Genomic DNA, 11,661 nt, shown 5'->3' with positions numbered 1-11,661 from the left:
CCACTGCCTTGCAGGGATGCCCGGCTGGGAGATAGGTGACTGAACAGCAGGCATGGAAGGGAGAGGACCCTACCGCATCTACGACCCTGGTGGGGGCTCAGAGGAGAATGGATCCACGGCCTTGGAGCGCCTGGTGGAGGAGAACACCCGGCTGAAGGAGAAGATGCAGGGGATCAAGTCTATTGGTAACTGCTGCATGCCAGGGGGATGAGGTTTGCCTTTGGGGCAGCCCAGCCTGTGCCCACCAAGCCTGGGGTTTTCTTGCTCAGTTGAGAAGGGTGCTGGTAGAAGTGGTGGGTCTTGGCACTGGGGCAGCAGTAAAGCTCTCCCTGTCCTGGGGGGTTGAGCAGGATGCCTGAGCTTTTTCACATGAAGGTGCAGGGGGAACAAGGGTTTTGCTGAACTTCTATGGTGCTTTACAGTGGGATAAATAGCTGGGAAGAAAAGGCAAGTACTGGAGCTAAGTCAGCTTCTTGGAGTTCACAGGTGCCAGGATCTGTTCTGCTTTTGATGAAAACCCCCACCTCCTCCAAGCTCTTGTGGGTCAGAGGCTTTTCCCAGGTGCTGCTCAAAGACCCTGGTTTTGGGTGCTCTCTGCCAGCAGGGACATGCCAGTGTGGAAATGCTCCAGCCTAGTTGGGCTACCCCCTTTCTTGTCCTTGACCGCCTTCCCCCCACCCCCAGTTTTGCTTTCGGTCTCGTGACCCAGCTTCCCCTTTCAAGTCCTGCTTCTGCAGCCGAATTTCCACCTGCCTCGTGATTCCTGTTGTGTCACCATGCCCTTACCTGTGACCAGCTTCTGCTGGTGTGGCAGCAACCACCCAGGGTAGGGGGAGGATTGCATTGCTGGTGACAAACCCCAGAGTGGGCAGGCTGGACCCCTTGGGACACCACCGAGGCTTAAATTCACTTCTTCTGGGAAGTGGAAGAGACCTCTAAGAGACATGGTGCTGCCCTTCTGCCTCCTCTGTGTGTCATCATGGGGATTTCTAAGTCAGTGAGCCACTGATACAGCTTTGCCATTGGATTTGTCCCAGAAAAGTTGTTTCTGGGTGAAGAAGGACTATTCTGGGCACTGCTCCACCTGAATAGGGTGTTTGGTGCTGGTGGATGGGGCTGCTGCAGGGCAGACACTTGGGGAAGGAGGCTGAGCATTCTGCTGTTGCCCACAACAGGAGAGCTTCTGGAGGAGTCCCAGGTTGAGGCGTCCAAGCTGCGGCAGAAGGCGGAGGACCTTGTGAAGGACAACAAAATGCTGATGGCATCATCTTCCTTGGAGGACTTGGTGAAAACCGGAGGTAGGAGATGTGAGGCTCATGGGGGAGGAATAACCCAATGGCTCAGAATCCTGGGCTTGGGGGAAAGGAAGGGGTGTGCAGGAGACTTTTATGAAGGTCCCTTGCAGCCCTGTCATCTCTAGAGTGCATCAAAGCACTGCCATCCTCCCTTCCAGAAGGAGGTTTCTGTCCCATCTCCATAGCTGGGGTAAAAACCATCCATTGGTGCCTGACCTTGCAGGGGTCTGCATCCCAGGTGAGGAGAAGCCCTCCTCTCCAAAATTTTCATGGCTACATCCTCTCTCCTCTCTGCAGCTGTCGGCCCTGATCCCAGCTTCAGACAGGCAGCCCCGGGCAGCGCCCAGACGGACATGGAAGTACGGAAATCACCTCCGAGTGTGAGTCTGGTGAATGTGGGAGCTGGTGCTGGCATGGCTGGAGGGAGGGACTCTCCATCTAGTTAAAGCAAAAGGAGGCAGCCTTTAGCCTCTAGAAACAGGGATAAACCTGAAACAGTCAGCTTCTCTGCTGTACTCCTGGTGGTCTTCTCGTGGTGGATATCCTGGGCTGCCATTCCCCAGGGAGCCCTGACCTGGCTGCCTCCTCTTGCAGGGATCCTCCTCGGAGTTCGAGGTCGTCACTGTCGAAGCACAGGGGTTTCCCCAGGAGAGCAGGAGAGCGGTGAGTGCCCCTGGTGCCTGTGGGACTTGGGGAGTCGAGCCAGTCGGTGTGGTAGTGCCAGGGGTTTGGGGGTGTGCAGGCAGGCAGCACTGTGCCCCAGCAGGCACAGGCAGGGCTGACAGACTCATGTCAAGGCAGCCCTTAGGGAAACCACAAAGGAGGGATAAACTTGACAGGAGCGCCCAAGAACAAGTGGCCTGACTGGACTGCCTGGGCACAGGGCCAGTGAAGCAGCCCCAGACAGATGGGGCACTGGTGTCTGCAGATGTCACACAACAGTGGCAGGAAGGGCTGTGACAACCCAGTGATGCTTGGATGTTCACCTGATACCCACACCAGATGGGAGCATTGGGTCTCCAAGCCCCATCATTGCTGACAGAGTCTGCTCTAGCCAGGGCATCTCTGTGTGCTCCATTTGCTGCCACCTGAATGTCCCCCTCTGGCTGTCACTGCCCTGTCCTGTCCCACTCTGGCTTTTTGTGTGTGCTGGAAGGGAGAGGAGGAGGGATGGGGAGCCCAGGAGGGATGAACATCAGCTTGCACCACATGGTACCAGTACAAGATTGTGCTCTCATTGAACATCCCTGTTCACATTGGCCAGAGAGGGCCTAGGAGGGGTTGAGTCTCATTGGACGCTCCTGGGGTACAGCCATGGGGTGATGGAGAATGTGATGGCATCTGCCTGGCAATCAAATTCCAGTGCCTGAGCCAAGTCCTAGTCCTGTGCTCACAGGTGGCCTTCCCAGCACTCCAGCTGGGCTTGGGTCCTCACTGCCTCCCCTTGCCAGCCAGCACGGGCGGGAAGAGCTGGCCATGCTATGCTCCACACACACCCTCCCATGGCTGTTTCAGGGCTGTAAACCCCAGGGGCAGGGTGCTGGGGACACACTGAGCTCCTGGCCCCATATGGTGCCACCCAGGGCATTCCCACAGGCAGCAGGTGAGTCAGCAGGACCAGGAGCAGAGCAGGCAAAGGTGTGGCAGCGCATCCTCACCTCCTCCCAGCAGTGCCGTGTGTGCCAGCTGGGCTCTGTTGTGCTGACAGTGTCTCCCAGGCAATGGAGGAGTTAACCAGCCACACCAGGGGAGCACAAACCTCTTGGGGACACCCCCCATGCGTGGGCAGGGGTACGCCCTGGCACTGATGGGTGCACCCTGATCTGGGCTTTCCCAGCTACTGTTTAAATCCCGTGCATCACCCTCTTGGCTGCCAATTGCCAAAGAGCTCAGGTTCCTGTTGCCTGGTGTGCCACAGCAGCAGGGGAGCACCGAGGGAGAACAGGAGGAAGGAGAAAATGGGGATTGGGTGAGACCACCTTTTCCAGCACAGCCCAGGGCGTACATGGAGAGGACAGTCTCAAGAGCTGGGATTTCTAGTCTTGGTGCTGATGGGGAGACCTCAGGTGGAGAAGAGAGCAGGGATGGAGATGCCGCTGTTGCTATCAGCGAATCAAGAGTGTGTGGTCTGCTCAGACTACCAAGGGGCACAGGAAATCCATGGCCTGGGAAAGCTGCTGCCCTAATGTCCTCCCTGCACTTGGGGTCTTGGTGTCCCATGTCCAGTAGCTGGGAATCAGACCCTTACAAAGCTGGCAGTTTTTCAGCATACTGAAGGCTTATTGCAGGTCCAGCTGCCCAGCACAGCCCAGGGTGCGATGTGAGGATGACTTTTGCCCCAGGAGGGAACTTTGCAGTGTTCCTTAAACTGGTCTGACTGCACTTCATCCCATTCCCAGGACTTGGAGCAGCCCCTGAACGAGGATGCCAACCTGCTGCCCCAGCTGCAGCAGCTGGAGAACACGCTGAGCGGCTGCGCCAAGGAGGCCAGCAAGGACCAGGTCTTCGTGCGCATGGGCTACATGGCCTCCGAGCTCAAGCGCTTGGCCTCCAAGGTGCACAAGAACGAGCAGAGAACGTCGTTCCTGCAGGTGAGCAAGGGCTGGCCTGGCTCTTCATGGGGGTTTTCCCGCTTTTGTTTTTTCCCGCCAATCCCCTCCTGTCCACCCTGAGGTGGACACCCACCTTCATGCCAGGGTTTGGCGGGAGGTGGGTGGCCCAGCAGGCTCCTGGGGCTGGCCACATCCTCATGCTGCCAGTGTTCACCCTCCAGACGCTGTGTGAGACGCTGCACAGTGAGAACAAGGAACTGCGCACCAAGCTGGAGCGGGACCTGGAGCAGAGAAACCAGGCTCTGGAAAAGCTCAGGTGAGGGTGGATGGTGTGGAGGGGGACAGGGCTGCCCTGGGAGCTTCTTCCCACTTACCCATCCTCTCTGCCTGCAGGTGTGAGAACCAGGAGCTCCGGAGGATGGTGACACTGAGCAGCCAGGACAGTGGGAAGAGGGAAGCTGCTGAGCAGCAGCAGGTGAGGAGGCAGCATCACCTTGGAGAGGGCTGGGAAGGAGGCAGGGAGCCCGCTGACACATCAGCAAAGGTGGCCTCATCTTACTCAAGCCCCCAGTTTGTCCCAGTATGACTAGCAAGACTTCTCAGGGTCTCAAGGGGATGGGAGAGGCCGTGGGAGGGGAACTGGCTCGAGTTTAGCCGGCCTTGGGCAGCCTCCACAAAAGCCCTGAGGGTCCCCCCGTGCGCGTCCAGCAGAGCGGGGCCATGGTGGAGAAGGCGCCGGGCAGAGAAGAGCTGGAAGCCAAGGAAAAGAAGGTGAAGATCCTGGAGCACCAGCGCAGGGAGGTGAGGACCAGGCTGGGAGGGAGGCACAGGGCTGGGATGGGATGGCACCAAGAGACTGGGGCAGGGCTGCAGAGCCACAGGGAAGCACTGCTGGAGCTGAGATCTCCATCCAGCTGGTCCCCGAGATGCTTTCATGACAGGAGTCTGCTGGGGACTGCCACAGCTGGCTTGGAGCAGGGTTTGGGCTCCTGTTCAGCCATCCCTCTCTCCCTGCAGCTGCTGGAGGTCAATAAACAGTGGGATCAGCATTTCCGCGCCATGAAGCAGAAGTACGAGCAGAAGGTAGGGCTGGTGCTCGGGGGCCACATCTCTGCTGGGTGGGGGGACTCAGAGGAAACAGGGCGCAGGGGAATATTTGGGGGCTGCCTGCGCCCCCTTTCCCCCCATTGTGGGTCCTTCCAGGCCAACATCCCCACTCTCCCCTGGCAGGTCACGGACCTGCACCAGGAGCTGGCCGAGGCCCGCAGGGCACTGACCGAGCTGGAGGCGGAGCGGGAGCAAAAGCAACGGGATTTTGACCGCAAACTGCTCCTGGCCAAGTCCCGCATCGAAACGGAAGAGGTGAGTCCCTTGGGAAGAGTGACAGGGAGCTGACAGCCCTATTGCCCTGAGCTGGCTGATCTCCCTCCCATGCCCGGTCCTGCAGGCAGAGAAGGAGAGGCTGTCCATGGAGGTGAGAGACCTGCAGCAGAGGATGCGGTTCTTGCAGGAGCAGCTGGCTCCGGTCACCAGGCAGCGGGAATACCAGGAAAAGGAGATCCAGAGGCTAAACAAGGTGGGTGCAGGGCACAACCCCTCACAGCAAAATGTCTTTTATGTTCTCTGGTCTCTTCACCTCTCTCAAATCCCAAACTGACCCTGATCAAACCACTCTTGCCCAGGGAGAGGCTTGTGCCAGATGAGGCTCACCCTGGGCCCCTCTGGGCTCCCAGGAAAGGGGTTTCAAGGAGGGTCTGTTGTCCCTCATGCCCCTGCCCAGTTATACCCACTTCCCATGCTGGGCACATGCCCATGGTACTCCAGAGACATCCTGGGCACTGCACCTTGCTCTGACCCTGCTCCCTTCCCTTCCTCCTAGGCACTAGAAGAGGCCCTGAATGTCCAGGCCTCTCCACCACCCATCTTTGCCATGGAGCCAGCGGGGAAGCTGCCACAGCAGGAGCTGCTGACCCAGAACGAGCTACTCAAGCAGCAGGTAGGGCAGGACACAGAGCCACTGGAGGCAGGGAAGGAGCTACATGTCCTGGATCTTCCAAGCAAAGAGCCCAGAGTTGCCTAGCAGCTGGGTGGGTGTCAGTGCTGTGGTGGTGGGGATTGGGGACCGAGCTCAGCATCTTCCAGGCATTCAGCTGGAAGGACCACAGCCATGGGCCATTGTGACAGCCCATGTGCCTGGGGCTTGGCGTAGCTGATGGGGTCAAGGATGGCAAGTCAGTCACAGGGGTGCTTTGGGGAGGTGTCTGCCCTCAGCCTGGTGCACACACATTCCTCCCTCTTGCCAGGTGAAAATTTTTGAGGAAGACTTCCAACGGGAGCGGAGTGACAGAGAGAGGATGAATGAGGAGAAGGAAGAGCTGAAGCAGCAGCTGGAAAAGCTGCAGAAGCAGTTGGTCCTCTCCAACAACCAGGTGATTAGTGCTGGCTGCCATCAGCAGCATTTCCAGGAGCCCCATGTAATCCCTGTGTGTGTTGGAAGTGCTCAACCCCAGTGCCACAGCCCCCATGCCCACCTCAGAGCAGGGGCTGGGTGTCACAGCCGCACTCTAGAAGCCCTGTGTCTGCCCTGGGTATGTCAGAGGTTCTTGTCCCCAGTGTCACAGTCCCCTGTACCTAAGAGCACCTAAGAGTAGGTGCTGAGGGAGGACAGGAGAGCAGAGGGGTGGTTTTTCTGCTGGGTGTCACTGCCAGAGCATCTCCTTTCACTCATCACAGAGACATGGGGGTGGCAGGGTTAGCTGTGCACTAACTCTCCTTTCTCCCAGCTGCGAGCCTCCAAAGACGACTGCCAGAGGGAGAAGGAGGAGAAGGAGAAGTTGAAGAAGCTGCTGAAACAGCACAAACAGGTGGGGATGGGAAGAAACCCTCCTTAGGCAAAGGGAGTGGGGGCTACAGGCCTGGCACCTCTGAGCCAGGTGATGGTGGTGGTGGTGGACTGCCCTCAGGATCTCTGCATCATCTATCCTGGCTCCTCACAGGCTTCTGGAGAGAGACTGCACCCCGAGCCAGTGCCAGGGCCGCTGGGCCCTTCCTGCCCCATGTACCAGTACCAGTACAGTCCCCCCATGGCTCACCCCATGTACCACGGCTTCGATGAGTGGCAGCAGGTCCGATACCCGCCAGCCATGCCGGGCGAGCACACGCCAGGACAGAACTTCCAGCATTTTCCCCCGGTGAGCGTCTACCTGTGCCAGCACGAGGGGGAGCAGAGGGGCCATGTGAGTGAGTCTGGGGCTCGCTGCTGAATGAGCAGCTCCTCTAGGGCCCCTGAGTCACAGAGCAGGGAGCTGAGCACATGTGTCCTGTTGGCATCTGACTGCTCAGCTCCTTTCCTCCTCCTCCTCCTCCTCACACCCTGGCAATCAATCAGGGAGTGCAGCCTCATGATTCACATGCCTGGTAATTCACTGTTTCTGTTCCATCTCCTCCCACAGCCCGAGTACCCTTGGCGCCCACCCTGTGCCATGGTTCGCAGCCAGAACGCCCAAGCAGTGACTGGGGTGAAACCAGTCCCCAAGGACTTGGGTAAGGCTCAAACCCCTGGTGTGGGGGTGCCCCTGTCCTTCACCTTGAACCCCTGGGTGCTTGGCTGAAGACTTGGGGGAGGGATGGGGGCTTATCTTTCCAGGCAGTGCCCATTTCCCCTCAGTCCCCCTCTCATCAGCTGAGGGGGTGATTATGCCATGGGGTTGGTCCCTGGTGCATCCCTGGCAGCATCCCCACAGCACCTGAAGTTGGGCTGAGCCCCAAAAGCTCACGGGATTGTGGCAGTTGGTGCTTGGGAATAGGAGCTGTGCCATGGCTGCCATCCCTCCCATGGGGCTTGTCTGGGCATGAAGAGCTGCACTTACCCCCTGCCACCCCTGTCTTGTGTTCCAGAACAGGCAGGTCCTGGACTGCCCTAACGCCAAGGACCGGCCGCGCTCCGACACCACTGGAAGAGGAGTAGGGTGTGTGTGTGTGCCCGTGTGTGTGTATCCAGGAGCTTCCTCCAGCTGCTGATCCCTGTGTGTGGACATGTGGTGCACGTGACTGCACTCATGACCTGGATTGGCTCGGCAGAGCATCCCCCCAAGGAAATCATGAAGGAGGGACTGGAGGGGCCATCGTGGTGGCGGCCAGTGCAGGGTCAGTCCCCTGCAGCCTTCCCCTTCCCCCCGAGGTGTCAGGCCTGGCATCTCTGTAGAACTGAGCCAGGTCTTCGGGGAAGAGGAGCCAGCGTTTCCCAGGAGCGTGCCAGGAGCTGCCCCGGTCCAGGGGCTTGGGTTCAGCCCCTGGAGGAGCAGGTGACAACGAGGACTCTCCCGGCAGTGGGAGGTCCCACTCTCACAGGCAGATGCCGGCCACAGCCATGGCCCGGCCTGAGCCTGGTTGGTGTCTTTGTATTTATTTAAGGACTGAAGTGTGGCTGAGTCTCTCTGCTTTTATCCCGAAAGCTGCTTCCTCTGGGGCAGCCTCTGCATGGGGACAGGGAGGGATGCCAGGGCTGCTGGTCCCCAGGTGCTCTAGGTCACAGGGCCATAGTGAGCACAAGGGATCCCCAACCCTTGCATGGGCACCCCAGGATCTATTGCCCCAAGTCCGTGCCCCACTACCTGCTCTGGGTGCTGAGCTCAGCCCCCCACCTCTGCCAGGGCAGGGAGGCCTCAACTGTCCCATCTGCCTCTCCATGCAGTAGTGTCTTGGGGACAGTCTTTCACATTGCACAGCAAATCTTGCTCCAGAAAACAGGTCTGGAGGGGAAAAAACAAACACAACCTTTTGTGTAACACAACCCTATTTGTGTAAGCATGGCTGTCATGTGTGTGACAGCAGGAGGCACTGGCCCAGCATGCTCCTCACTGGAGGCTGTCCCTGGTCCCACCTGCAGCCCCTTTTGCCCACCTCTACATCCTGTCCCCCTTCTCTCCCCAAGTGCTGGACTGTGATGACAAATCCTTGTTTGCAGTTGCCCAGGGAAAAAAAATGGAGTTTCTCCAGTTAGGAGCTGTTCCCCCCAGGCTGGCTGCTGTGCCCTCCCCACTCTTCCCCCTCTACCCCAGCCAAGGAGTGGGGCTGTGCGTTTGCAGAGCCTTTATTTGGTGTTTCTATGGTGGGGGGCGAGGGGTCAGCTGCCCCCGACTGGGAGAGCAGCACGTCTGTGCACCAGAACCACGGGCAGCTTGAATGCACTGAAGAGCTGCTCCATGCTTGGCAGGATCAGGCCAGGCCCACCCCACACTGGGGGCTTTCGGGCTGAGCCTTCATGGAGACGTGGTCTTCTGCTCCAGGGGCAGCCGGCCCCTGCATCCTCCCACTGCCTGGGATGGTGGGGTGGAGGAGTGCAAGCTGGAGGCCAGGAGACGTCACCACCAGGGGTGGAGGTGGGACATGGGGTTATTGGAAATGTCCCACTCCCATTGCTGAGGTCTCTGACACAGGGTGGGCCAGCCCAGCATCCTGGCTGGGGTGTGACAGAGATGGCAGCAATGGAAGGGGACAGCATTTAGCTCTGGCTGCCAGGGAACATCCTGGGAAGGAATGGATGGGGAAGCAGCCAGGGGGGATGCCAGTCCTCATACCAGCTCTACTTGTACTGCTTCTCCTGCCGCTGCCTCAGGTAGGCCACGATGTCGTTCTTCACGACCCCGATGTTGGCACGATGGTACCAGCGCATGACAGGCACGCCATCAGGCCCCACCAGGAACTTCTCGAAGTTCCACTTGATGTCATGGATCCGCAGAGGCTCCCAGAAGAGTTTGTTGGGGTTCCCAAAGTTCTCCGTCACTGGGGGACAGGCGTTCTGCAATTGAAGGCCATTGCATCACTGCCTTGCCCCTCCAAAAACCAACCTGGGTGCTGCCCCCTCACCCCCCCTTGCCACGGCACCCACCTTCAGGAAGGTGAAGACCTTCTGCTCCTTGGCCCCATTCACATCCCCCTTCTGGAAGAGCTGGAAATTGGGTTCAAAGCCGCCTCCTGGTCGGACATACCTGCAAGGGGAGAGTGGGCAGGAGGTTGTGCAATGGACAGCTCTGGATGTTGCACAAGGGGTGGTGAGGGGACCCCAAAACTCCTTGTTTTGGGGGCCATAGCCCCAGGCTGGGAGGGAGGTCACAGCCAGCAGGAGCTGCAGCCTATGCACCCACCACCTAGCTGGGGACCCCAGAACAGCTGAGGTGCACCACAGCTCCCACCACAGTACTCACTTCAGAGCAGGGAGGATCTCTGAGTTCTGGCCAGGTTCCTGCTTCCCAAATTGGTTGGAGGGGAAGCCAAGGACCACAAGCCCCTGGTCTCTCAGCTCATTTTGTAGTGCATTCAGTTCTGCATGCAAGCAGAGCCAGGGGTGGGTTAGCAGGGGACCAGGCATACCCCTAAACCTGCACCCACCTCCCTCGGAACATATCCCTTCCTCCAGCTCCCTGAAGCAGAACAGGCCACAGGGACGTGCCAAAGGCTGCATTCCTAGGTGACACCACCCGCTCCTGGGCTGCCTGCCCTGACCCCGAGGTGTGTGTGCCCTGCAGGGCTCTTACCAACATATTGCAGGGTCAGGCCTCAGTACGTGGCCACATTGACGAAGAGCACCATCTTCCCCCTGTACCTCTCAAAGGGGATGAACTCGTCCCCATCGATGGTCATGGCCCCATAGTTGTAGATGGTGTCATTCACGGAGTTGTAGCAATCCACCTGGGGCGAGGAGCATCCCATGGGAGCAGGCTGGGGGGCTGCCTGCCACCCCATTCCCCATCCCCACAGGCACCAGAGCAGCAGGCCCAGCCCTGGCACTGGCTGTGAGTGCAGCTGCCAGCGTTGTGTCTGTCCCCTGTCCCAAATACTGCTGGCAGCAGCCAGGCTCCAGCGTGCCAAGGTCACAGTGATGGGACAGGCTGGCTTGCTCATGCAGATGCACACATGTGTTCACACATGTGCAAGCCCGGGCAGCGGGCCCGACTCCAGCTGGGGGAATGTTTACTGGCCAGGGAGCGGCAGGAAGGGGAGAGGCTGGAAAACAGTGAGGTCGGCCCCAGTCTCCTGGGCCGTGGGCGAGTGAGCAGGACCCAGCACCTCCCCACGCCTCTGGGGAGCAGGGGCAGTGCAGGGGGATCAGGGTGGCACTGGAAAGGGCAGGGCTGGAGCAGCCCCTGCATGCGGGCCACAGGGGTTAACTCGGGGGAGCCCATCTCCTGTCCCCCACCAGGGAACTGAGGCACAGCCAAGTGCACGGAGGGGCTATTTTGGGAGCTGGCAGGAGGTGAAGTCACCGGGGCTGTGCCCAGGGAGTGAATGCTCCGTGGGGCTGTGGGGTCCCAGCGGGCAGGGTGGAGAGCCTGGCTGGGGGGGTGACAGTCACCCCTGTCCCCTGCCCGCTGGGCTGTAGGGACACGGCGGCTTCCACACCCTCCAAAAACAGGGGAACCCCCTGGATGATGTGCATGGAAGAAAATCCCCATGGTCTTCCCCTGGGGAGGTCAGAGGAGGGGGTGTCATAGGGCGACCGTGCCCCACTCCTGCCCCGGGGAGCCCTGCAGAGAGCCTTGGGGACAGGCGGGTCCCCAGGGTGTCACACAGCCCCCCTTCACCCCCCTCACAGGCCCCGTGGGGGTGCCCCCCGCCTCTTACCTTCTCCCTTTGCTCACTCCACCCCGGCTGGACGAGCCCAGCCAAGAAAAGGGGCAAAATCCAGGCGCTGCGGGAGCAGCCCCCCATGGTGGGGCGCAGGGTGAGGGGTGCTGGCACCCCTCTGACAGCCCGGGGCCAGCGGCGGGGACCAGCGCTGCTGTCGCCTGCTGTCACCTCCGAGCCCGGCGGCC

General features: G+C 59.7%; 2 protein-coding genes across 4 annotated transcripts; one reads left to right on the top strand and one right to left on the bottom strand.

Moving 5' to 3' along the window:
* TNIP1 (TNFAIP3 interacting protein 1) lies at window positions 1-8,277 on the top strand. 2 transcript variants are annotated; one of them, XM_018081164.1, is made up of 17 exons: window positions 1-185; window positions 1,176-1,298; window positions 1,593-1,675; window positions 1,890-1,958; window positions 3,695-3,886; window positions 4,069-4,163; window positions 4,241-4,322; window positions 4,559-4,648; window positions 4,865-4,930; window positions 5,078-5,209; window positions 5,295-5,423; window positions 5,727-5,843; window positions 6,151-6,276; window positions 6,631-6,711; window positions 6,844-7,038; window positions 7,300-7,390; window positions 7,745-8,277. In XM_018081164.1, the coding sequence occupies exons 1-17, from the start codon at window positions 53-55 to the stop codon at window positions 7,768-7,770; spliced, it is 1,830 nt and encodes a 609-aa protein (XP_017936653.1). In that variant the 5' UTR covers window positions 1-52; the 3' UTR covers window positions 7,771-8,277. The 2 variants fall into 2 exon arrangements, with proteins under 2 accessions (XP_017936653.1, XP_008919252.1); XM_008921004.2 differs by having other exon boundaries at window positions 4,556-4,648.
* Window positions 8,278-8,923: 646 nt separating this feature from the next.
* Window positions 8,924-11,651, bottom strand: GPX3 (glutathione peroxidase 3). 2 transcript variants are annotated; one of them, XM_029962958.1, is made up of 6 exons: window positions 11,471-11,651; window positions 10,384-10,537; window positions 10,054-10,171; window positions 9,738-9,837; window positions 9,427-9,647; window positions 8,924-9,193 (listed from the first exon to the last, which is right to left on the bottom strand). In XM_029962958.1, the coding sequence occupies exons 1-5, from the start codon at window positions 11,555-11,557 to the stop codon at window positions 9,432-9,434; spliced, it is 675 nt and encodes a 224-aa protein (XP_029818818.1). In that variant the 5' UTR covers window positions 11,558-11,651; the 3' UTR covers window positions 8,924-9,193; window positions 9,427-9,431. The 2 variants fall into 2 exon arrangements, with proteins under 2 accessions (XP_029818818.1, XP_025751791.2); XM_025896006.2 differs by having other exon boundaries at window positions 8,924-9,647.
* Between the last annotated feature and the right edge of the window lie 10 nt (window positions 11,652-11,661).

The sequence above is a fragment of the Manacus vitellinus genome, unplaced genomic scaffold, assembly GCF_001715985.3.
Source record: "Manacus vitellinus isolate BGI_N305 unplaced genomic scaffold, ASM171598v3 scaffold_51_pilon, whole genome shotgun sequence".
Classification (NCBI taxonomy): Eukaryota; Metazoa; Chordata; class Aves; order Passeriformes; family Pipridae; genus Manacus; species Manacus vitellinus.
This window is presented reverse-complemented; position numbering and strand designations above follow the sequence as displayed.

Coding starts and splice junctions, on each gene's coding strand:
- TNIP1 (XM_008921004.2), top strand. CDS start 53: ATGGAAGGGAGAGGACCCTACCGCATCTACGACCCTGGTGGGGGCTCA. Junction 4,164..4,240: donor CAGGCTCTGGAAAAGCTCAG/GTGAGGGTGGAT, acceptor CTCTGCCTGCAG/GTGTGAGAACCAGGAGCTCC. Junction 4,649..4,864: donor TGGAGCACCAGCGCAGGGAG/GTGAGGACCAGG, acceptor CTCTCCCTGCAG/CTGCTGGAGGTCAATAAACA.